This window comes from Harpia harpyja, chromosome 10 (genome assembly GCF_026419915.1).
Source record: "Harpia harpyja isolate bHarHar1 chromosome 10, bHarHar1 primary haplotype, whole genome shotgun sequence".
Lineage (NCBI taxonomy): Eukaryota > Metazoa > Chordata > Aves > Accipitriformes > Accipitridae > Harpia > Harpia harpyja.
This window is the reverse complement of record NC_068949.1, coordinates 32,907,269-32,932,582: the sequence shown is the minus strand read 5'-3', so window position 1 is coordinate 32,932,582 and position 25,314 is coordinate 32,907,269. Positions and strand designations below refer to the sequence as shown.

Sequence of the window (25,314 nt, the reverse complement as noted above, 5' to 3'; positions counted from 1 at the left end):
CCACCTGTATCTTGCAATGGAGATGAGTGAGGAGGTTCTTGAGCTGGTACTGCCCGGGCTGGCTGGGCTTGGGAGCAGCAGGGCAGTAAGGTTAGCCTAATGAGCCTGAGTGCTTTATGGATCTCCACCTATATTTCTGCACAGCATTGCACTCTGGTGCACAAACTGACCAGTACGAAGCCAGGGACATCTCTGGACTCGGCCCTGCAGAGCTGCATAGGCTGAATTATAAGATGCTGAATTAATTGCAGACATTATACTGCCTAATAGCCCATGCTTAGACTGTGTTTAGAGATGAAGGGGGAACCCCTCCATAGTCCATTCCCAAAGCTTTTTCCAGACCTGTGGGAAAGGCTCAATGCAAGCACACTTCAGCATCGCTTGGTCTAATGCAACCATGCCACTCCTCCTCCTTACAATGCTTTCTGTAGGTGGATCCAGACAAATTCAGGGACCCCCAGGACCTCCTGGGCCACCGGGTCCTCCTGGCCCAGGTGGAAGTTCATCTCAAGAGATTCAGCAGTATGTCACTGACTACCTAAAGAGTGAGTATAATGAGATTTTGCCATGGGTCATCAGATGCATGCCGATCTCTCTTTTGCTCCCTGAGCCCCTTGTCACTCTCCCTTTAGAAAAAGCAGCCCTACTGCTCTGGCCTTATTTCTATTGAATACTGTGAAGTGCCCTTGCCCACTGTGGCCTCTGCAGAACTGTCCTTCTGTTGGCCTGCTTTTTGCCAGGGGAAGAGGGTCCAGTAATTGTGCATACGGCCATTGTCTTCCTGCTAGTGATGTGGGCATATCTTGGGCTTCCTACCTAGGTGACAACGTAAGGCATTATTTGACTGGTGCCCAAGGCCCCCCAGGCCCTCCAGGCCCACCTGGAATCATCACCACTGCAGACGGGATGAACTTGGATTATGCGGAGCTGGCTACCCGTGTTATGAGCTATATGACAAGTAAGCACCATGTTGGTAAGCTCTGTACTGAGTCATGCTCTCGGCTGAGCTTGTGCAACACCTAGGAGGTGAGAACCAGAGGAGAAACAACAGTCTTTAAATAGCAGCACCCCAAGCCAGTTATTCATCTTCTGCAGTCTTGGCGCAGAACTCCACAGAGCTGAGGTGGTCTCTGAGCCTTGTCCCATTTTAATGGTTAGATTAACTAACAATTGCTGCTGTTTAAACAAGTCTCACACTAAACATTAGCTGTTAGACCCTGTAATGCCCCCAAGATCCAAGCAGAGGTGGCTTTATTTGGTATATGTGGTCTCAAGTATTCTGGGGCTGGCTTATATGCTTGGGGCCCTCCTAAAGTAGATAAAATTCCCTGAGCTTTTGAAAGTAGCCTGAAATCTCAGTCAGAAGAGCACAGGCCACACAGCTGTGGAGACACCAGGATGTGTGAGACAGCAACTGATTCATGGCTGGGGGCACAGGAAGACCATTCAACCAGTTAAACTGGATTCATTCAGCTTTCCTTTGACCCTGCCTAACCCCTCTTCAACTTCTGTCTCATCCTGCCTGATGTAAAACCTTTTCGTTCCCACAGGCTCTTCAGATGGCTATCAGTCACTTGCCAGTTCGGTATCAACTACATCCATTTTGTACCAAGAACTTCTGGACATGCTGCAGAGTAAGTGACCCTCAAGGGAAACATGGGGGTTGGGGGATAAAGCATCCCAGCAGCCTGGAGATCTGCCTTCCCTTCCACTCTCCTGTCTCCAACTGGAGTTACCAGCAGCTGCTTCGGAGGGCAAAGTGCTGCCATAGGTGCTGCTGAGCAACCTGCGATGACTCCTTCCAAGTCCTTTGGAGACAGATTTATGTGTCTTGTACTGAAGAGTTTGCAAGCTTTCCAGAAGCTATACTTTCTTACCTGTTTGCTTTTCATACCCACTGTTGTAACTCTGCAGTTTCCCACTCTCCCCTCCATTCCCCTCCTTGGCTCTCTAGGTGGCATCTGCCTATGTCCCTCCTTTTCAGGAATTCCCCACAATTTCCCCCAATCTCCCACTAAACCTTGGGCTTCTATTTTCCGGCTCCCCCCCTCTCTTAGGGTTCCCCCCATTCCTTCTTGCCCACCTTGCTATGTCTTTGTTCTTAAGGTGGGGAGGATACCCCGCTCTGTATTGTTTTCTACACACACTGTTACTGTGGGCTAATAGATAAATCACCAGGATGTCATTTTGCTGTGCCTGAAGGTATTGATGATGCTGGCCAACACTGTGCTCCTCCTGTGTGATCCAGTGGGGAGTCAATCAGATTCCACGTTCCAAACAGACAAATGGCTGCTGAAATGCCACAGAACTCAGCATGGCCTTTCCCAGCTGAGCCACTTTTTATTGCCTTTACCCAAGATGTTGTCCAGGGTGTCCTGAAGAAACAGAGCACAAGGAGGTCCCTTTAGCAATCCAAATTCTCAACCTCCTCAAACCCTGGATTATAGGAGGTTCCCCGCCCTGTCACAAATGTTTCTGACACCATACACAGGGCAGTTCACACTCAGAAAAGGAGGAGAGTGGGGAAAGGATCTTTGCATCCATAGATTTTGATGGTCTCAGTGGTGGGAGCTCAGCTCACAGGCTGGGAACTCCTCACACCTTGTGTCTTTGCAGCAGCTGGACAGCCTTAAAAGATGCATTTTTCATTTCCAGGAGAAGAAATTCGTCAGTATCTAATTGGACCTCAGGGCCCACCGGGACCTCCTGGACCAGGGGGAGATGGCATGTCTCTGTCACTGGATTATGATGAGCTGACCAGACGGTTTATTAGCTACGTGACAAGTAATGGTCTTTATTAGTGTGCATTTTCCTCTGTTCCTTTGGGAGCTGAGCAGAAAGCTCATACTGTCAGTGAAAATTCTTCCAGTGTCAACTGTGTGAATCCCTACGTACAGAGACCTCCTCACAGGAATTGCAAGAGACTTGGAAGAGAACAAAGATACCCTGTAGCTAAGATACTATCCACAGACTCCATTAATGAGTTCTTGCTTTGCTAAAAACTGAGCTTAGGAACGTAATTTCATTTTAGCCATCTTAGAAGTCCCATCAACACCTTCAAGTGCCTTTATAACCCTTTTCTCACTGGCTCTGTGGCCAGGATATATCTCTCTGTGGAAGAGTTGATCCCTGCCCTCTTTGTGTCAAGGCAGCTCAGGCAACAAAACTCTTAGAAGTTTAAAGTTAGTTGAAACAAATTCTACTTTTCTGCTTCATTTTCCCATCTGTAAAGGGGTGATATGGCATGTAAGAACTGTCAGACAGAGAGGACTGGAGCATCCCCAACAGCAGTGCTGAAATGCCTAGTCCTGGTACCTGCAACTATCTCCTTAAAAGCACAGCCTCCTTAAAAGCACAACACCCCAACAGCTCAAGCAGGCCAGCTGCATTTTATTAGCAAGGATATTTCATTAAGGCAAATCACAAAGGTGCAAAGTTTTGCACCAGAGCAGCTTGCAGATAGGCAGACACAGAGAGAGCAGCACATGCATCAGCCAGTGGGTCACAGCTGAGCTGCATGTCCTGTGGTGCCCCCTGCCACTTCAGGGGTTCATGAGGTGTGCAAAGCTTTTGCCAAGAATAGAGGCCTGATGCCTGCCTGTCTGTAGGTGTCCTTGTGTTTGGATTAATGGGGCAAGCTTTAACTCCAAGTCCGGAACAAGGCTTGAGCCCTGGTTCCCAGCACAATCTGCTGATGCGAACACTCCACCCTGCAGGAGTCCCTCCTGCGTTGCCTGTGAGCAAGCCCTGCAGCCTGTCTGCTCACACTGTAGCAGCCTGTTTTGATAATGTGCTACTCTTGGATCTGTTTGATTTTGCAGGTTCTGGGATGAGCATTGGGCTCCCTGGACCACCTGGGCCTCCAGGGACTCCTGGTATATCTTACAGTGACCTGACAGCATACCTGCGAAGTAAGCCAATTTCTTTACTCCCCTGCCATAGGTCCCTACGCACCCCCAGGATCTTTTTTTACAGGCTTAGTACAGAATTTCCCCTTTTGCCCACCACAACATATAACCCTCTGTGAGACTCTGATGGTCCCTCTGCCTTAGCAGCACTGCAGGCCTCCTGAGCTCTGCCAGGACCTGCACAGACTGCGAGGGGCTGCAGACAGATCACCGTGCTCCTGTGGAGAGCAGTAGCAGCACAGTGCTGTCTTGGGGAAGGGGATGGAGGAGCCCTTTGTCGGCTCCAAACTCTGCAGCATAAAGGAATTTCTTATGCCACTTTTTAAAAGAATATTTAAAAAATAGGGACTTCTACCCTCTTTGGGATCTCCTGACTTCCCAATGTGACATCTACACACAGGGAAGTGAGGTACACCAGGAAGACTGCACCAGAAGGTGCTGGGGAGAAAAAAAGCACCTTATACTTGGCTGTAGCTGGCATTACCTGTATTGTCAGGGAAGGTTCATCGGGGTTGCGGTGGTTTGTGTGACTCCTTTTCTTCCCTTGTGTCTTACAGACTCTGAATTCAGTGGTCTTGTTGGGCCCCCTGGTCCTGCGGGGCCCCAAGGACCTCCAGGGATCCCTGGATCACCAGGCACCTCTCTGGAGGACGTCTCTGCTTACCTACAAAGTAAAGCATTTGTGTTTCTCACAGCTGGCAGGGAGATTCTGTTTGTAGGTGCTGTGGGGACTGAGGCTGAGATGTAGCTTACCAGGGGCATGACTGCCCACTGAGAACAAGGTCACTTTACAGCTGATGTTGACGAGAATTTTTTTTTAAAGGGGTGGAATTTGGGGTTGGAGCCTTTAAACTTTCAACATCCCCAGACATGTGTGATTTCCTTGTGCTCCCACTGTTGGAAAATAATTCTTCCTCTCTCTCAAGGTGTGGGATACTCCCTCTCTGGAGTCCAGGGCCCACCTGGCCCTCCTGGCCCTCCAGGACCACCAGGCTTCTCAGGAACCGGTCTCCTGTCCTATGCTGACATCACCCACAGTGACGAGTTCAGGAGCGAGCTGATCCAGTACCTGAAGAGTAAGGGGATGCCATCCATCCTCCCTGCACACACCCCGAGCCATATTTTGCCTTGTGTAGGCTGCTGGCTCTGCCACAGCTGAGGTAGTCCTGTAGGAGCCTTCCCTGACTTGGGGCTGCAGCAACACCTTACCTCTACAGCCAGGTCTACACAGGACTACACTGCACCCCATAGGCTTGTCTCCTCTCAGTCCGACTGCAAGGCAAAAGTCCATGTTGTGAGCCAAAAGGAACAGGTGCTGGGCAGTTAGAATTGGCCTGTACTGAACAGCGAGTCCCTAGTAAGGTCACCTGCAGAGTTTTGCCATGGGAAAAGCATTTTCTTTGACAAACACCTGCCTACAGAGCAATGGATGATGCAGGGGTTGGAGGGCAGCACTGGGCCAGCTCTGAAGCAACATTGGTCTGAGCTCTCATGCTAGCAAGTCATCCAGGGCAGTCTTACAGAAATATGGGGATCCCCTCACTTTTGGGAGACTGGTGACAGAATGGCTGTTCTGGCAGAGGTGCTGAAACTGGCCTGAGAGGAGCACACCCTTCTGCAAAATCGTTGGACATGTTTCCAAGACTGGGCACCCAAAACTGTGGGAGAGATGGGAAGGAGGAGGGTGTCGTGCCATCTGTAGAGATCAAGGTTGACATACGTGCCTGCTGCCTGAGAAGTGGCACTGGAAGAGGGTTACTGCAATGATTGGTGGGACAGAATTTCACACTCCAGTCTTCATTCAGGGGTAGCACAGGACCTCTGCCAAGCCTGGGGGGCCCAGGTACCCTGGTGAAGTCCCCCCTCTTGTATTTTGCAGGTGATGAAGTTCGAAGCTACATCTCAGGGCCGCCTGGCCCCCCTGGGCCACGGGGACCACCAGGACCCAAAGGAGATAGTGGCTTGGTGGCTGGGTCTATGTCTTCATCTTACCAAGGGTTACGGACTTCCGAGCGGTTGCATGGAGGATCCCTTGGTGCTGAGGGATCCCATGGAGGTTCACTGGGCACAGGCAGCTCATATGGTAGCTCCGTTAGCAGCATGTCATCTTACAGTGCCTCAATAGGCAGTGATGGCTCTTATGATACCTCCATGGGCAGTGATGGGTCTTTTGCTGGGTTGCTGACAGAGGATGAATCACACAGGAGATCAGCAGGTTCAAGCGGATCCTACAGCAACACCTTCACTGGTTCCCTGGATTACAATGAGCTGGCACTCCGTGTGTCGGAGAGCCTACAGAGTGAGTGGAATGCCTGCTTGTCCTGACCCTCCCTCTCCCAGCCCACAACTCCTAACCCCCTGTGCCTGCTGTCATGCTGTTCACTTCCCTCACCCTTCCTGCTGCCTGCAGCTCTCCCTTACACCTTCCTGCCTCAGCATCCAGCCACAGGTCTCCCAGAGCTCCTTTCAAATGACATCTTTAATTCCTCAGGCCGAGGTATTCTCCAGGACCTGATGTCGTACACTGCACAGGGACCTGCGGGTCCCCCAGGCCCTCCTGGTCCCCCTGGCATCAGCAGGGTCTTTGCAGCCTATGGCAATGTCACTGAGGACCTCATGGACTTCTTTAGAAGTAAGTGACATATTGACTTGGTGTTTCTGGCTCATACATATGAGATGTCTCCAACGTCTCGTAGACCTAGTGATCTTTTCACCTTTGTGTGCTGCAAAAATACAGTCAAGATAGAAAGCTGGAGGCAGATAGTCTTTCCATCCCCTTCCCCCCTTGCTCGGGAGGTGCAGTCTTGTCATTAGGAAGGACACCTGGTTTTCCCTCTACTTGTAGGCAACTCATCCCAAACCCTGAAGGCCACTGCGCTTGCAATCCCTGTGGCCCATTTTAACATGGCTGGGCTGGCACATGTAGCGCAACATGAGACAGCTGCTCGCTCTGGTCTCAAATTCCCCTCCCTGACCATGGGCCAGCTGCAGCCCTGGTGACAGCCAGGACACCCAGAGAGAGTGGCAGAGCAGTGCTGGTGAAATGACATCACAGCCTGCCCCTGGGGCTTTGTTGTGACCAAAACCATTTTTTAAAAACTTGCTCTCAGTCCGTCTAATCCCATCTAACCTAGAGGAATGTCCTTCCAGTGTGACTCTGCTTCTCTAAGTGAGCACAGAGCTCTTTGTAAGTGGTTTGTCCCACTCATTCATCCTCTCCTTCATTTCCCTCTCCAGCATATGGTACCATCCAGGGGCCACCCGGTGAAAAGGGGGAGAGGGGTTATCCTGGACCCAAAGGTAAGCCTTACCATCCTTTCCCTCTCAAGCCCTCTAACGCCCAGGAAGCAGCTCTGTGTCCACAGAGATAGCTGGCACAGGGCGGCTCAAGGTCACATCCTCCCCACAGTGGAGGTGGCACCTTCAGGATCTCAGCCCAACCATCATCCTAACTCGGTCTTCCTTACCCTGGCCTGTCCCTGTTCATGGGCCAGTCATGCTCAAGAGCAAACTTGGTCTTCTCATTCCTTCAGGTGACCCTGGACCAATGGGCCCACCAGGACGCCAGGGGCACAGGGGACCAAAAGGAGAGAAAGGAGAGAAAGGTATGAACATCTGCCATTCCCAGGAGAGCAGGGTTTGCCTGGCGGGGAGTGAAGGATTACCTGGACACCAGCCCATCTCTGTGAACTGCTGGAAAACCCACACGGCCCCATTTTTTGCTTGGTTTGGGTCTTTTTTTGTCTTTTTTACCCCACATGAACTTTTCAAATAACCCTCCTTTTGATTTGCTTGTCCCCAGGTGAACAAGTGTATGTTGGCAGAAGAAAAAGAAGAAGTGTTGGGGTTTAAGGAATGAGGCACCTCAGTTCTGCACTGGGCAGCATTCCCAGCGGCCTATAGAAAATTAGCCTGAATCTTCACTGCCTTAATGCTAAAATGTCCTTGCCAATCAGCTAACCACTTAGAGTTGATAGTTCAGTGTCGCCACTGAGATTTGAATGGCTATTTTACGTGTCCAGCATGGTCCTAATGTGGGTATTTGCTCCTGTTGCTGATGTTCGGCTTAGCACCCTTGAGTTCCCAGGCATATATGTCTTTGGGCTGACAAGGGCTTCCTGTCTCATCCAGTCCAGCCTTCTTGCATTGCTCCCAGCTATGTAGAAACCTTTTTTTTTAACAACTAGCCAACTACCTAGCAAAAAGAAAAAAAAGAAACCAATCCCTCCCCCACCAAATGCATGATTTTTCAGAAATCGGATTCAGCCCACAGGACAAAAGGCCCCGTAAGAAACCCTGGGATTAAGCTTGCTAACTGCACTGGGATTTTCTCTCCACGAGCTCTGCTGTGCCGGTCCTAAGCAGGAGGACCTGTTGAAGCAGGTGCTGGTGGTACTGAGTGAGGGGCTGTGGCTTGAGGGTCTCTGGGAGGAGGCACGCTGCACTGAGGTACCCCAAACAGTGACCTGCATGGGACGCTGAGCCCAGCCCTGCCAATACCCAGCTGCTGCAGCGTAGCAGATGATACAGGGAGAAATAGCTGGGCTCTGCCTTCCCCACCCAGCTGCGTGGCGGTGCTGATGTCTGCCTGATAGTCCCCACTGTAGAGCTTTCAGACCCCTGGGGTCAGCACCCACTATTACCCTGGCCCGTGACTTGCTTTGGAAAGCGATGCCCTCCCAGCTCGGCAGTTTTGCGATGCTTGAGTGCGCCACGTGCATTAACCCCACTCCCGAGCCCAGCTCCTTGGACAAACTGTTAGTGGAGGGGCTCAGACAGCAACAGGGTACAGCGCGTGCAAGTACTTGGCAGGGAGTGCGGGTCGGCACGTGCTGTGCAATGCCTGTTTATACTAGCACAGTGAGACGTGACATGCACAGGGACCAAACCGAAGCACTTTTAAACGTAATTTGTTATTTTTATATTTTTTTCTGTTTTTTAAACATTGGGAAAAATAATTTTTAATGTAAGCAGCCCAATTAAAGTATGTTTTTCACCCCAAGCTTGTCTGATCAGTGTTACACTGGGCAGTCAGTACCAGCTTCCCTGTGACCATGGGCAGACACACCTTGTGGTTTTGGTGGCTGTTTTGTTTCTCGCCACTGGTATGTGACCTGAGCAGATGCTAAGCTGCTTCTCAGATGCCAGCAGTTTCCAGTCACATTAAGAAGAGCCTCTGCATATCGTCTCAGGATGCCACAGCCATCATCTTCTCCCTTGCAGTGAGGCAGTACTCACAGAGTTGAAGCATTTTAGTATTGGGGGGTAGGGGGAAGCCTCGTGGCTGGGTGATGGCTGAGCTGCAAGGTACTGCCTGGCAGAGGCCGGTGTTTCAGTGCAGCAGTGCAGGGGGGCAGCTGGCAGCCCCTCGCACAGTGCCTGGTCACCGCATGTGTGACACCACAACAGCTTTATGGTGTTCCTGGGGCCACGTGTACACATGCACACAAGCCCTGAAGTGCTACTTTAGTTCCAGGTATTGGCCAAAGCAGGTCAGTGGCTCATTTTCGTAGCAAGACAACTTGCTTGAATTGCTTGGTTTCAGTCCAGGTTTAAACACCCATTGTCCATTTTTATTTCCAGTGTTAGCGATGTCAAGTTTGGTGTTCTTCCCACATTATTGCTTAGGAGAGTTTAGAGCAAAGGGCTGCGTGACCCAGGTCAGCTTTCAGCGCACAGCACCTTCCAGTGTTTGCCAATAAAGCCTGCGTCCTTCTGGGTGATTCATACTCCCCACCTGGCTCTGCCGTGATGAGACATTTCCTTTTAATTATCTCTTAAAAGCAACAACAAAATGCGTGTGGTGTCATGTTTAAGCACAGCAGCTGTGTTTCCACATCCGAAGCCATCCCTGAACCACTCAGGACTGCTGTACTGTGCTTGCAGGTTGTGTCGCAGGGCAGGGTTAGGCAGCTGAGAGCAGTCTGAGGCACCGCAGCCCTACAACCTCTCATTTGCTCCGTAATCCAGCCTGCGGCGCTTGGGCCATTGCTCAGGGGGGCTCTGCTGCCAAACAGCAGCACCTCGCTCCTTCGCCTGTACCTGTGGGAAGGGTGGCTGTGACAAGGGGGGACCCATGGACTGAGGGGCAGAAACTGGAGCTCCTACAACCCCAAGCTGAATTCCCACAGACAGGGCAGGGCAGTCACTGAAAACAGCATCCTTTTAGGTTTTTGCTAAATCTGCGCTCCTGCCCTGGGCTATTCCAGTCAGGGAGCCACACACCGCACAATGTTAAGTACCTTTTACACTCAGTTATTTTAGAAACTCCAAATTGTCCCATTCACTCAAACATCACTTGTATTTCATGCAAGTTTTCCATCAGCAAAACAGAGGCCATCTCAGCAAACTGTGATTTTATTGTATTTACAGCAGAATTATTACAATATTCTACAGAAAGCTGTGAAATCAAATTACTTTTAAAAACAAGACAACTCCCCCCCCGCCCCACGTTGTATGGCTGCTACTGCAAGTTCACTTCCATGAGCTGTATATACAGAGACCCTTAGCCAAGTATTCATCCATCTCATGATTTTTGGTTGCTTTCTGTAAGGCAAAAATAACTTGGTTTGCAGTTAACACAAAACATTCAACAAACTGCTGGGACAACACGAGGTTGGAGATGCCTCAGATGTGTATGCTTTACCACAGAAGACCGCTCTGCTTGGCTTTCTTACAGAGAACAGGGGTGTGACAGTTCAACATCACAGATTTCACTCCATGTCCCTTTCTAGTTTCTGTTCTTTCCACTATTTTAGCATTGATAATCAGTAAGAAAGAGGCTTTACCACCTAGCTTGGTAACTGCAGAAGAAATTTTGGTAAATTAAAGCATCTTTGGGCTCAGCCACTCCCTTCTGCTTTCAGTGTAGTGGAAGCACATAAGTTTTTATCCATGAGCTGGTTTTGAGCATGTTCTTATTTAAGAGGTTGTCTTCTTTCTCTGGCACCACTGACTGCCCTAATGCCAGAAGCACAGAAGTAGCTACAGAAATGAAGTATGAGGATTGAGACAAGAGAAAGGGGATGGAGAACAACTAAAAGCTCTGCAAGCAATATAGAGAAACACTGTAAAGTTTCTTTTGTTTTCTCCTTCCCTTTATCTGTTCTTATCTTTTGTAAGACTGAGAAACAACAGGGCATCCAGGCCTTGGCTTGCCTGTGAATGAGGAAGGTAATTCTCTCTGACCTTGTTTCATATCTGCTGTGAAGATGGCAGAAGTCTGGGAATAGGAAATGTGTATGGACACATCAACGCAAGGAAGTTTCTGAGATCCAGAAATACAGATTTTGAAGTAAAATGACCAGATTGTAAATGCCAACATAAAAAGCAGAAAGTTATCTACATAGGGATGATCCCAAACACTCCTCCCTGCCCTTCCCTCCAATGACCATTAGTCACTGTCCTCAAAAACTTGCCCCACTTCTTCCCCATGGCAGATTAACCAAAAAGCAGTAGCTCAGCGGAAGCAACTAGCAGTGAGCTTATATGCACATTTTAGTCTGTTCCCTGGTTTTCAGCGAAGATGAGCATTTCTGAGGTCATAGGAGCTGCAGCTATACAGCAGCTCAGATAATCGGGCTACCTGAAAAGTGGATTTAAGTGCCTGAATTTAAAAAACCTTATTCAAATCTTTCCCATACCAAAGTATCCTTGAAATACTTGCAAGACAGATACTGTTTCAGGTGGAGAATCGGCTTAAACTTCCTACACGATACTGCTGTTATAAGGACATTGTGGTGTGATGAAAGTAATTACGTTACTGCTTTGCTTGGCTCTTAGTTAAGGTGCTACGTTTTGTATTTATTAAGAAAAAAATTTCAGTAGCATGGAGTTATAATAGAGACAAGCCTCTGGGACAGAAGAATTTTTTTAACCACATGATTGATTAGATATTGACTACCCGTGAATGTAATTTTAAGAGGATATTAGCTTAAAATATTGTTTGAAAAAAAGGATGCAGCTCAAAATGAATATCAGTATTTTAAAAGTGATGTGAAAAATCACTTTGAGTGAATGCCACTGGTCAGGACAGTGCAGTACTGCCCCCTCTGAATTTGAATTCAGGTGTCAATTCAATCAAAGGTTTTCCTATAAAAGATGTTAATAAATCAGGATCTATCTAATCAATCATAAGAATAACAACCTCAATATCGTATCTTTTCATGCTCTACATGCTTCTCAAGTATTCAGGAGAGTGAGCAGAGTACTTGGAAAAAGAAACAAATTTGTTTTATGGGAATCGGAGAGGAACAAATGCTGGAGTATTTCCGCTTCACCGAAGTAAACAGCGAAGCTCCCCTGGGACTTCAGGAGGCCAAGGGCTGGACACAGCCTGTTTCCTCCCCGGCTGGTAACCTCTCCTTAGACAGAGCCGTGCAGGCAAGATACAGAATTTATTCACGATGCAGAACCTCTTAAGAACAGGGGCAGCAAGACCACCTGAGGTTTGGTTAGCCAAAGATCCCCCTGGGCTACCGGCAGCATTGCATTAGCAGAGGACTACAAGATCCTGCAAATAGCTGAGTTCCAGTAACTGTTTAGGATGCCAGTAGAGCCACTGGCTCCTGTATTTCAAGGCCCCTGTGCCAAGAAAGCTGACCCAGCAGGCGCTGAAATCTGCTTTCAGAGCTCAGGAAGAACAAGTTGCAAGATCTGAATCGGTCGGAGGCTGTGGGCCTGCAGGCAGGTTTTTTGTGAGAATCAGTTGTTAATACAAGAGGACAACCAATGTATTGCACTGTGATTCATGCATTTTATTGCCTTTGTTCATTTTCCTGTGGACTGTATTTACGATGTACTAAAACACAGAGGTGAGCAAATACTGATTTGTGGTCATCTTTTGAAGGGCATGTGGGGAAAATGAGATCTGCCAAACACTCAGTAAGAAAGTACATCGTTTTGGCTAAGGAAAATACACCTAACTACCCTGGAGATGGAGCTTCTAACATTTATTAAAGGAAGGTGACATGTGATAGTAGAGAGATTGGATTTTATATCTCAGGAGATCTCTTCTAGGCCTATGTGAGACTAAATTAATTTGAATTGAATTTTCTGAAATTAATATAATATTGTACAGCTCCTTCATGTTCTGCAATACTTAAAACCAATTTTATCAGCCTAAATGTGTAAGTACCCATGCTAGTTCCTGTTAGTCCCCAGAAAAACACATTTTCACGCTCGATATCAATTCTCAGCACAGTTCACAAGGCTGCAACTGCTTAACAGCACTCCACACCTGGAGACCTGACCAAGCACCCGCTAAGGCTTCAATCGCTGCATTCAATCCCTCCCTTCATCACAGAAGTCAGTTACTTACTCGTACAAGTACAATGACATCAGATTGCAGGGGCTTGTGTGAAAAGGAACTTCAAATAAAAGATTTAAAAGATTTAGACAGAAGTAAACAGTATGCCAATATATATTAGCAAGTTATCACTGAAACTGCCAAAAAATGTAAGGAGAAGATTAACATTTCCCTCTGAGGATTTAATGTGGATGAAGGTAGAGAAAATCCAGAAGGGCAAAACTGCCTGCTCTGTCTACTCCCCGAGTAAAGCATGGAGCCTACTTCATACGAAATTGCAAACAAATTCTGTTAAATACAGAGATGAAGATTATTTAATGTTATTTTAGTAACAGTCAATTTATGATGGTGGAGCTTAAAAAGTAAAAGGCCTTCAAAGACATTTTTCACCCTACTGAATAAACAATTTAAAGAACTTTGCATTCAGCAACAGATAACATTCTAGAGATATGGTATGTGAATTTACAACAGTACACAATACACATTTATATAATAAAATGCCGGAAATTAAGGCTAGCTATTAAAGTAATTATGCTATCAAAAAGTTACAAAATTTAAATTAAAACATGCATTTTCAATTTTTTTTTTTTACTGTGTTGTAAATTAAGTGTCTTCATTGAGAAGGTATCGGTTCAACGTCCAAGGATTTCAGCATCCAAGATTTCAACCACATCTGATTAAAGTCCTATGTTAATTTATGAGTTCATTCACATGCATCAATACTGTTCCCATGAAATGAACATCATGTAATGGTCACCAGTCGCACATTTAATGCAATGTTTACAGTTGATACCCAAAGAGACTAGAAAGTCAGGCCTCAAATGACAGAAAGCAAATACTATTTTACAAACTGAACTCCAGCATACCAAAGTACAGCTTATAATACTGTCTTGATATGACTCAAACTCTAACCACCAAAAAGAGTGCAGTAAGAGTGACCTAATACAGTTGTATTTCCCTACCGGCTATATGAGAAACATTTCAGATTTTTTCCACTGCAGATCAGTCAGGTAAATAACTTATTGTACATCTATGAACTTGAAAAATAAAAACAGGCTATGTTAGTACATGGCAACACAAAAGCAAAAAACCCAGCTTCATAAAGTAGTTTGTCTATATATTTAACTTAAATCTTTCTCTAAAATAAAATGACTAAAATAAAAAAATCAAATCTAACACTTCTAATCAAATCAGACTTTAGCCATGGTTATTTATAAATATGACCATCCACCTCCACTTTTCCGATGGAGTTTAAATGAACAGGCTTTGGTAAGAACAGAAAAATGGCTCTACCCATTCCAGGTACAGTTAGAGAAACCACGTGCATTTTGCACACCGCTTTCTAAAAAATACATTCTACAGTTTTTCAATTTGTAGAACTAACCACATGTAATAGCTAAGAAAAATAATAAACTGTGCATTTTAAAGTTAGCATTTCTTTCACCTTTACATATTTTAGTGCAAAATATTTTAGGGTGAGGATTTACAACAAAAATGGCAGTAGCAGCAAGAAATCTTCTGTTTTGTACAGTAACAACAATGCTCAGGAGTTTTGTTTTTTTAAATGACAAAATACTATCCTGTTGCCAGGACTAGCATACCTAAGTGTTTCAGGCACTGTATTAATTAAACTAGCACCCCATTTCATTATGGAACTAATGGACAAAATACGTCATGGAGATCTGCTCAGTTTAATTTATGCCAGAGGTTTCTTTTTAAAGAAGTTGCAAAGGCTTTTGCGTTTGCCAATCGTGTTTAAACTTAAGGGTTTATTTTTCTGATTATTGGCATGTTCTGAGTAATTAGTTTCAGTCCTTGCTATGAAGACACTGCTCAACATTATAAAATTTTAAACCTCTCACGGCAGTTTCAGTTGTGGAATTCTCTCGTGGAGAAATCAGACACTTAAACACACAGTAGCAGAACTAATATTACACTGTTTAAATGTTCACATGAGAAACCATTTTTTTGTGTTCGGAAAGAGTATAATTAATATTTTAGGCTTAAAGTCAAAACCATAGATAACATACTTTTTGAGACTGAGATAAAAAAACCACTTATTCTTGAAACAGCTGAAGGACATAACATTACCATTATACACCAACACTTTTTTTTTTCTTCTCTTCCATTCAGAGAAGTTAAGAAACTGATCATGACACTGATTGTCTCCACTGAAAACAAAAAGCGCTAGGTCCTTTGATGTACACTGCAGATTAAGTCAGGTTAGACAATGAGGATGGAGAATTCCAAATATGAAAAAACCTACAGCAGTTCCCAGAGTTATGACCCAGTGGAGTGAAGGCTGGGGATTGGATAGAATTTGGAAATCCGGCTTTGTGTTGAAGGGTTAAGGCATTCGGATTCTCCAGTCATTTTAAAGAAAACTTCCTGTTCCTGCAGTTTTCTGGCAAATTCTTCTTCCAGCGTCTAAAACCAAAATCAGATTGTCATAGGATTATAAGTCAAAGTACAAGAAACCTATTATACTGGTGACATATTGTCTGATGTAACATTGTAACTTCACGCACCATCACAAAAAAAAAAACCAAAAAAAACCCACCTAGCAATTATGAAATTGCAAGACGACCAAGACATAGCAAACTAAGAACATCACCTGCCTGTAGGATACTCTCTGAACTGTGTGAAAATCTAGTACTTTCCATTTTAAAATAAAATCTAAAACCCAAGAACAACCTCCACCACCCTCTATCTGTTATTTAGCACTCAATTTTTGTAGTAACCTACCAATTTCTGAAATATATTCCTAAAACCAGATTTACCTCCAGCTAAGAAGTTTTATATGCAAATATGCACTATGCACACATGCACTGCAAGAGAGAACACAGTAAGAGGCTGGTAGGACACAAGCCTTTTTTGCTGCGCATGCCCTTTGCTCAGCTTTTGCACTTTTTTTTTTTTTTTAACATCTTTAATTATTCAGTGAACTATAGAAGTTTTGTACAGTAGCTTGATTCTCCTCCTCTGCAATACTTTTTGTACTGTCTGTATTTGATAGATCCAACTCTTGATTATTTTCCAATTCATAAACTGCTCCGATTTACCTTTTTTCTTGGTCTCAATTTCTCTCTCCATTCCTTCAGTTCTTGGCTGTGCTCTTCATCTAGCTCTTTTAGCTTCTGAGTTTCATGCTCAACCAGTAGATGGCATTTTTCATTCTTAAAACAAGATAAAGATAATCCTTATGTAAAACTAATTCAGATTAGGCAACTCAACATTTGTACAGCAACATATGTTGTCCTAATTCTTTTTAATTAGCTTATTCCGTGTAAATAGTGACGTGAATAATTACGAGATAAAAGTATGTTACAAGGCTGCATTATCAAAAGCTGATCCTTCCATCAGAACCAATTGAGATAAGAAATACTCGTAAATCCAAATATACTGTTGAGTATCATTAAGGCAGCAGCTGACGGTGTTACTCGAAACTGTGTTTCACTGCCTAATAATGCTTTTCAAGGTCATACAGCATTTCTGCTTTGCTTTCTAAAGACAGTTTGTATAATTTATTAAAATCAATTACATTAAAAAGCATGTTTTTGGAAATATTTCAACTCTTGGTGCCAAGGAGCTGAGACTAACAAATAGAGCTTAGAGAGAAATGTGCTTGCAGAAGCAGGCTCAGAATCACCCTATAAAAAGGAAAAGGATAATCAAACCACACATCAGCTTCACATTCCTCTCAGTAAGGTACATATGCATCTGCCTAGCTTTCAGAGGACTTTTGAAGCATGGTAAGGAAAAAAAAAAATTAAGTATTTGGCTACATCAAATCTTTGATTTTTAAGAGCAGTTGGCAATGGCAATCTCTAAACTCCATGTTCCTGTTTCTAGGGTTCCAGCCCCAACTGGGTCTGATGCAGAGTACAAAACCACAGGAACAAAAATGACAAGCACTTGGCTAGACCTGAGTGCAGCTAGGGGCCAATTTTTCTCGGCGAAGTTCAGAGTAGCCCTAATCTGCTCAATTTTTTGTGAGCTGAAACTCTCACAAGACTCCCACGGTACTTGGGGATTTACTAGGAGCATTAGTGGCATAGTCAGGGACTATTTCACAGGATATAAGAAAGTGAGCAGAACTAGCTTCATTGGTCATTGGAAGATTTCTCTACACAAAGGTTATCAGCAGGTGATCATTTAATGCTTTTAAACTGCCTTGTGTCCCTGAAACAGGGAAAAGCCAATTTAACGGAAAAGGAAATCTGGCCTCTGGTATACAGCAACAACTTTTACAAAATGCCTACAAGAAGAGACAAAATAGAGTTCCTTATCACAAGAAGAGAATTCCTTCTAAGTACCTTCCAGAAGCTCAAGTACAAATGGCAGCCTGCACTTCGTAAAAACCACCTCATTCCATGTATTGCTACAAACGTCTTGTGGGTAATGCCTGGTGTTGCTTACCTCTATTCTGATTAAAGACGTTTCAGCAAAATCAGGTTAAAAGGAAACGTTGCCTACAGAAAATAGCACTGGGAACTTGACAGATATTCTTGAAGTGATCATCTGCTTCTGGTTCATGCTCCTCTTGCATTTAAAATGATTTCTCATTAATTGATGTAACTACATGAATCTGGTTAAGCAGTATGCTGCAGGCCCTTGAAAGCCAAGTTGAAAAAAATACTACACCAATCAGTAAAAATGAAGCAAAAGATGTTTCTGCTTTGCCTGCATCTGTTATTAACCTGAGCTTCCCACTGAATATTCATTTAATATCATCTATTTTTAACCTGTAACTGATGCAGTTCTCTGATGTTTGCTTCACACTGCAACTGAAGGTCTCGCATTTGGTTTTCATGTTTCTGATGCTGAGCCAGTCTCTCATTCTTCTGTCTCTTTTCTTCTTGAATAGCAAACTAAAATTAAAATTAAAAAGATGGTTTGTATTGTGCCTCTAGATACAACAGTTTACATAAGTCAAAAAAATGTATGTAACAGAATGAATACATACAGCATAACTGAAAAGAATGGTTTAAAAAGATTTAAACGATAACTGTATTTTCTTTATTCTTTCTTTAAAATTCTTACAAAGGGAATGCCCGCACAAGTTTTGTCTATCATTCCATTTCTCTGTCTGCACTCTAAGTTTTCCTTAAAAGGCAGCACATTTCACTTCCAGACTCTGAAATGATCTCCCCCTGATAAGTGACACAGCAGTGCTGTTACAAGTGTCAGTTAAGGTTGGTGTTATACAGCTACAGGAAACTGTATTTTCCAGATTTTTCATCCTTCCAGTGCTCACCATATGAAACCATGATTTGGAACTTTTGTGCATCAGTAGAAAGCAAACCTCTAAACCTCTTTACAACATTCCCTTTTAAAGAGTGAGTGAATACCTACAGTTTTAGTTCAAAAGCTCACAAAAATCAAGTATTCTTAAAAACATTTCACAGAATCACAGAACGGTTGACGTTGGAAGGGACCTGTGAAGATCAATCCCCCCTGCTCAAAGCAGGGTCAGTTGGGTTCTGAGTATCTCCAGAACCTCTCTCAGCAACCTGTTCCAGTCTCTGACCATCCTCACACTAAAAAAGCATTTTCTTAAGTTTAAGTTGTATTTTCTGTATTTCAGTTGTGCCCACTGCCTCTCATCCTGTCACTGGGCACCACTGAGAAGACTCTGGCTCCACCTTGTTTACTCCCTCCAGTTGGGTACTTATACACAGGGGTAAGATCCTCCTGAGCCTTCTCTCCTCCAGGCTGAAGCATCCCAGGTATCCCAAGTGTCTCTTCCTATAACAAGACCCACCAGTCCCTCAGTCATCTTGAAGGCCCTTCACAGGAATCGCTCCATTGAATCCATGTCTGTCTTGTATTTGGAAGCCCAAGAGTGGAACCAGTGCTCCAGATGAGTCTCACCAGTGCAGAGGGGAAGGATGACTTCCTCTGACCTCATCCAGTGCATCAACCCAGTTTTGTACCACCTGTGAACTTGCTGAGAGTACACTCTATCCCATCCTCACATTTACATCACATTAAGCATTTACACTATTAAAACTGTTCTTATTAATTACCTGCTTAATTTTTTCACGATCTTGGTCTGGAGAGGCTAATGAATTGATTCTCAAACTTTTCTTAAACATAGCCATTCGAGTCTTGGCCTCACTTCGCTGGATTTTAGGCAGTCTCGCTCTCTCCTGAGTTTGCTTGTTCTTTAACTCCTCGATAAGGCGTTGATTATATCTCTGCATTTGTTCTGTTTCCTAAAATGTTAACCATATGGAAATGTTACACAGTAACTATTACATTAGAATATTTGCATCTCATTTCATCAATAAGCATGCTGTTTGAGTCAGCTTCTTTCAGCAGAAACCAGTCCCACCCCTAGTGATACCAATGGGAAGGAGGGGGTCTTCCACTTATTCCAGAGAGTTCTGGATCACGCCCAACCCAGATGAAATTCTCTAATGAATATGAATACAAGTTTTACAAGTTGCTGTTCAACTCCTGAATTGCATTTTTAAAAGTCTACGTTATTGAAAGGGAGAAACTTTTGTGGAACTGAACTTCCACTACTGCAGTTGTGAAGGGTCAGTTTGTTGCAAAAGCTGGTGAAAGCAACAGCCATTATGGGGATAAACCAAACGATACAGAAACAAGCCTTCAGTGGAGGCTGCTCATGCTCCAATCACCAAGGAGATCCTATAATATCTCTCTATTGGGTTTACATTTTCAAAAATTGAACTATTCTGTTTAGTGTATTCTATAAAAAACAAAATGCCTTGTGGAAAATAAGTGTTGTCTCTGAGCTTTTATAGGATTTAGCTATAAAGAGACAGTTGTCAGCTACTTGCCCAAAAGCTAATCCAGTTCATTCTCCTCATTTAATTCCAGGATGATTTACTAATGAGTGGATTTATTTAAATACAAGCCCCAACTGGTTTTGGTGTATAAGCAGAATTTGGTAATTTTAATAGAAAAAGGTTGATGTTGTGGTTGGGTTTTTTTAGGAATCAAAAGGGAAAAATATGATCACTTATACTTCAACATACTACTAATTTATTAAATTATTAAGATTTTTTTATTTCAACAGAACATACACAGCTTCAAAATACCTGTGGGGGTCTTGCCTGTGCAAGCAAACAGCTACCTGTAGAGATCATAATACTACTTGATAAAAAACCTGGATATTATAACACACGAAAGAAAGTGCCAAAGTCAATACTAACTTTTTCATGCCTCTTAAGCAGCTGGTGTCTCTGCATGAAGTACTGATCTTTGAGTTGCTGTTTGAGGAGCTGGTGTTTCTCTTGTAGATGTCGCTCTTCTAGCTCCCAGATTGCAGCTTCGCGAGCTGGAAAAAAGAGGAAGGCTGGTTCAGAAAGTACAATACAATACTTTCTAATCTGCCTGCTAGTGTATGTTTAGATGTGGCCTACAAGTGCATTTTAAGAACAATGTTATTCCATAGCAGATGTTTTTATTACAGTTCTAGATTAGTCATGAAGGTCTTTGATTTCATAAATTTAAGACAGATTATTGTTTTATTAAAATACAAAATAAATGTCTGTTTTTAAAGAGAGTCTGCTGCTGGATACCTCTCATGAGCTGCTGTTTGTTGTTGAGGCAATCTCGTTCAATAGTGGCTAGTTCTGTCTTCTGCTGCTGAATAATTTTCTTCAGAGATGCATCCAGTTCTTGTTGCTGCTTCTGCACAAATTCCTGCTCCTGATAAAAACCAACAGAAGTAAATTAAATTGTGTTCTAACCACATTACATTTTAATGAAACTCCCAGTTCTCTCAGCATTAGCTATATAACAAAACAAATACATCTATGAAAATTTGAGCTAACATGCCTCAGCTATAAAATTATGCATCTCTTGTATTTTTTACATAGAAAGTAGGTAAGAGTATATTTAATGTTTAAATAACACCTTCAGAAACAAGACCAAAGGCAACAAACTAGCCAGCAATCTGCAATTCATTCCATGTCTTGTCTCTCCTCAAAACAAGCTGCAGGTTCAAAGCTAGCAAAGACAAGTACTCAATATGAAGTTGATCTCATCATATCAAGGGTTAATTATTCATGGATGTAAGAAAATAAAAGTACGCATGGTTATTTTGCTTTGGATGATTAGTTAAAGCCTATTTATTTATACAGTTGGATTTCAGATTTGTCTCTCAATCTCAAGTGGTTTATCTTGTCATGAACGCAGATATTGAGTTTGGGAGTTCTGCAAGACTCTGCTATGAAGACACCCAATGGCTTTTACAGGAACTGCATTCCGCAGAACTTGCACCCCAGAGCTGAGCTGACTCCTCGCAAAGCAATTTGTCATCTGCCTGATGCAGTCCCCATATCGCCTGCATCTTTCCATTATCCAGGGTGTATCACTGTTGCACAACATCATGAAAAGCAGGCAGTAGTAAGAATCCCCCTCCCATGCCCCAAGACCATACTGTTGCCTTTCTTCTTTGCAACTATCAAAAAAAAAAAAAAAAAAAAAAGCATCTACAAGCATGCAAGCATGCAAACACACTCTTAAAGAACAAGAAATTAAAGCAGACGTTTCTACCATGATATAAAGGTCAAAAGAAAGGATGATGGCAGTGTCCTGTCAGGGCCAAGGTGGGCAGCTGAAGCATTTGCTGTTATACATAACAAAGCAACATTAAAGATGGTCTATCGGAAGGGAGATGGGATGATGCAGGAGAACAGTACTGGGCTACAGATGACCAGTGGAAGGGTCTCCTGAGCTATGTATTTTTATTTTTTTACTGAACCTACGCTACTTGCTAAGAGATTCGTCAGCAACATATGGAATTAAATGTTCATTAAAAGTACTTTTTATTATGACCAGGAGAATCCTGGTTTTCATCTTCACAGAAAGTTATTAATAGATGAGGCTTTCATCTCTCCCACTGGACAGTAGAGTTACACTTGGACAGGTAACAGAAAACCAGAGGTGGAGTAAGTTGGTGCAAAGTTCCGACAGTGACAGACCTGAGGGTACAAAAAGAACTGGAAGGCCATGTCCGTAAATTAAGTCAGACATACCTAATCAAATATATGGACTGATAAAAAACACCGTTCTGTTTCCCCTTCTAGATTTAAAGGATAAGAAAACTACAAGTTTATTATTCTGAGGGTGCAGACACATAATTAACATGGTGTTTTATTTGCCAGGAATTTTTTCATTTGGAGGGAGTGGGGGGAAAGCTGTGTTCTAGTGTAGTCATGGTCAAAAAGCAATTACGCTTGAGCTTTACTCAATCATTTAAATAATATTCTTGCTGCTCTCTCTACATGGTAAATCTTAAGAAGTTTTATAATTGCTAGCACTATAAGATAAACCAGGGAAACTCAGAAAACACTCTGGCCTTTCCACTTCCCACATCTACTCAAGTATCACATATAACAAAGGTCACGCACTTTACTAAAGAACATATTGGATGGTTAAAAGGCAGACAGTACAAGACAGTCCACCTTTTTTAAAGTTACCACTTGGTTCTGCCCAATAAGTATCTTAAAATAAACTCAGATATCTTTAAAATACATGGTTTCACTGCACACACAGCATAGAAGTCACACATTGTTTCTCACATGTGCTGAACAAATAAAAAACACCAGAGAACAGTATTATATTGCATTTGCGTGAAACTTCAGTGTCTTGCACAAAGTTAATAACTACTGTAATTTTGATCTTTTTACTATGAATACTGCATAATTACATACATTTGTGCTAACTAGTTTGGAGACAGCAGTGACATTGATCAGCACATACGAGCAGAAAGAGAAGAGAAAACACACATCTGGAAAATTAGGAAAATAAAACTTTTGTTGTTTTGCATTTTAAGACTTACATCCTGCATTTGTGCGTTGAAAAGTGTACATGAAGACAACTGAAAAGACTGAATCATAACCTGAGCAACGCCCTGTGGGACACAATGTACTTCCTATGTCATAATATAATGAAATATATTTCTGTTCTTAAAAAAAAAGAAGAAATGAGATCTGCTGTATGTTAGTAATATACATTTAAAATGTCAAGGCTAATCACACAGAAGTCGTCACTGACAGAAGTTCTAGATATTCTAAAACTAAACACCTGCAGCTTGTCCAGTATTTATCATTCCAAGTAAGGATATTTCACCTTTAAAATTGTCTCTTTCACCTCTCCCACTTCAACATATTGGAACCAGCAAAAGAAAAAAACTAACTCACTACAAACACTATGAAAATTTAGGTTTTTAACTGTTTCCTTAAAAAGTTCAGAGACACATATCCTTGGTATGGGGAGAGCGCTGCAACTCAATCACATTCTATCTATCCTGGAAAATCCCCTTTTGAATTAAACACATAATTGAATAAAGTTGCTATTATTTTCTAGGTCACTCACATAAACATTTAATCTTTAAGTTACTCAATCCAAACGTGCTCTGTTGTGGTGCAAACTCACTCTGTGCAAGCTGTGGCCATCACAAAGCCAGTATTTTCTAAAATACTAGCCCACTTTCTAGCTGGGTCATATAAAAGCAGCAAGTCTGAAGGCGTGAAATTATAGATGATGTCTTGTAAAGTTTCCATACACCTACACTTTGACATTTAAATAACTTCATTTTACCTGTTCTGTTCTGCTTCTATGAACAAGATGCCTCATGCTTACATATCATATACATTTTCCTCCCCTGCGCTTATGTTGCTCAAAACTTACTTCTAACTGTAACCTTTATAATTTGATGGACCTATGGGGTACTTACCACTCATAAAAGCACTGTAAATAAACTTGCCGTAGAAAAATACCATTCTTTTTCAGTACAGCATAGAAAATATTACGCTTAACAGCACAAATCTGGAAATCTCTGCTCCTACATTTCTACACCGTATATTCTATGGGATGTGATACGGGAGTACTTGAAGAAAGAGAGCAGTATGTAGGGTTAGTTTGAGTTAGGTTCCATATTCACTCAACAACAACAACAAGTGAAATCATCAAGCTGTGTGAATACTGCCGCCTTTTGTATTTTAGTAGCTTGAAGGGGCCGTTGTTACCTGAGCATGCTGGCTTTGTGCAAGCTCCTCTTTCTTGCGTTTCATGAGCTCTTTTCTCAGCTCTTTGGGTGCTTTCTCCACTTCACATAAAACCTACAGTGTATATAAGCATGCAGAAGGTGGCGAAAAGAACACTTTTTCTCCACAGCAAGCATTACTGTGAACATAGGACATGCAGGTCAAGCACTAGAAAAGTACTGGGAAGCATGCATTACTTCAGTGGCACGGATGTTAGCTTAGTGAAAAGAGCTTAATGAGAAGAGAAGGAACAATACATGCTTTATGTATGCCAGCGCAGTGCAGAGAGGAGGTATATGCCAGCCTCTTTTTGCATGCAAATGCTGCCCAGGGCTCTCAGAAATGGCAGTTGCTTGCTTGCGTTTTCATGCAGCAGCTAGAATAGTCAATAGTTAAGAAAAGCACCACCTGCAAAAGTGGTATTTTCTTGAAACACTATGGCAAAAGGACTACAGAGTATGTCTACCTCATGGTAAAGCTGTGAGAAATGGTTGGAAGTTTAAAATAACTTCCACTGAAAACCAGCTATTTCTGACACTGTCTCAAACATGAATTTGTAAGATGCCATTATTAGTGTCTCCAACCATAAATGACATCTACACAGATTATGTCTTTAAAATAATCATACAAGCAAATAAAATATTAATTGGTTGTGTTTGGTCCTGAAGAATTTAAAAGAAAAACCCACAAATAACTAAGCATGTTTTCAAGAAACTTTTCACAACACATATGCTGGAATGGAACGTGTTTCAGTCCAAGGTGAATCAGCCTAGATTAGTAGAAAGATTCTAAATATAACCTGGCTAAATCGACTGACTATTAATCTGTTAATATGCTGATGCATTTTATTTATTTTAAAAAATTACAACAATGTAACACTGCACACTCCAATATAGCATGGGTAGTTTTAGAGTACTAGCTGCATTTTCCTTCAAACTGTAAATCACCTTCTTAAGCTTTAAATACAAAACTATGCACCCAAAACCAAATGCCTGTTTGTTTAATAGTGGAAGCATCATCAGAAAACAGAGTCCAAATCACCACATGCTATTCCTGTTTCCATGAAAGAACT

At 43.0% G+C, this 25,314-nt stretch overlaps 2 protein-coding genes across 4 annotated transcripts in view; one reads left to right on the top strand and one right to left on the bottom strand.

Annotated features, from left to right (window-relative positions):
- The window catches only part of COL17A1 (collagen type XVII alpha 1 chain), a 42,876-nt gene extending 33,946 nt beyond the window's left edge, over positions 1-8,930 (top strand). The window contains exons 46-57 of the mRNA XM_052800021.1: positions 432-545; positions 821-958; positions 1,551-1,634; positions 2,656-2,784; positions 3,822-3,911; positions 4,466-4,579; positions 4,835-4,984; positions 5,788-6,207; positions 6,400-6,540; positions 7,146-7,208; positions 7,442-7,513; positions 7,711-8,930. Coding sequence (XP_052655981.1) covers positions 432-545; positions 821-958; positions 1,551-1,634; positions 2,656-2,784; positions 3,822-3,911; positions 4,466-4,579; positions 4,835-4,984; positions 5,788-6,207; positions 6,400-6,540; positions 7,146-7,208; positions 7,442-7,513; positions 7,711-7,760 — 1,565 coding nt within the window. The 3' untranslated portion in view covers positions 7,761-8,930. The remainder of the gene's footprint in view (positions 1-431; positions 546-820; positions 959-1,550; positions 1,635-2,655; positions 2,785-3,821; positions 3,912-4,465; positions 4,580-4,834; positions 4,985-5,787; positions 6,208-6,399; positions 6,541-7,145; positions 7,209-7,441; positions 7,514-7,710) is intronic.
- Positions 8,931-10,249: 1,319 nt separating this feature from the next.
- SLK (STE20 like kinase) overlaps positions 10,250-25,314 on the bottom strand; it is a 51,823-nt gene continuing 36,758 nt past the window's right edge. For 2 of the 3 annotated variants that reach the window (XM_052798351.1, XM_052798352.1), the window contains exons 13-19: positions 24,225-24,317; positions 20,769-20,898; positions 20,400-20,524; positions 19,245-19,433; positions 17,961-18,086; positions 16,278-16,391; positions 10,250-15,642 (exon numbers count right to left, since the gene is read on the bottom strand). In XM_052798351.1, the coding sequence (XP_052654311.1) occupies positions 15,496-15,642; positions 16,278-16,391; positions 17,961-18,086; positions 19,245-19,433; positions 20,400-20,524; positions 20,769-20,898; positions 24,225-24,317 (924 nt within the window). In that variant the 3' untranslated portion in view covers positions 10,250-15,495. The remainder of the gene's footprint in view (positions 15,643-16,277; positions 16,392-17,960; positions 18,087-19,244; positions 19,434-20,399; positions 20,525-20,768; positions 20,899-24,224; positions 24,318-25,314) is intronic. The other variant, XM_052798353.1, reaches the window with a different exon arrangement.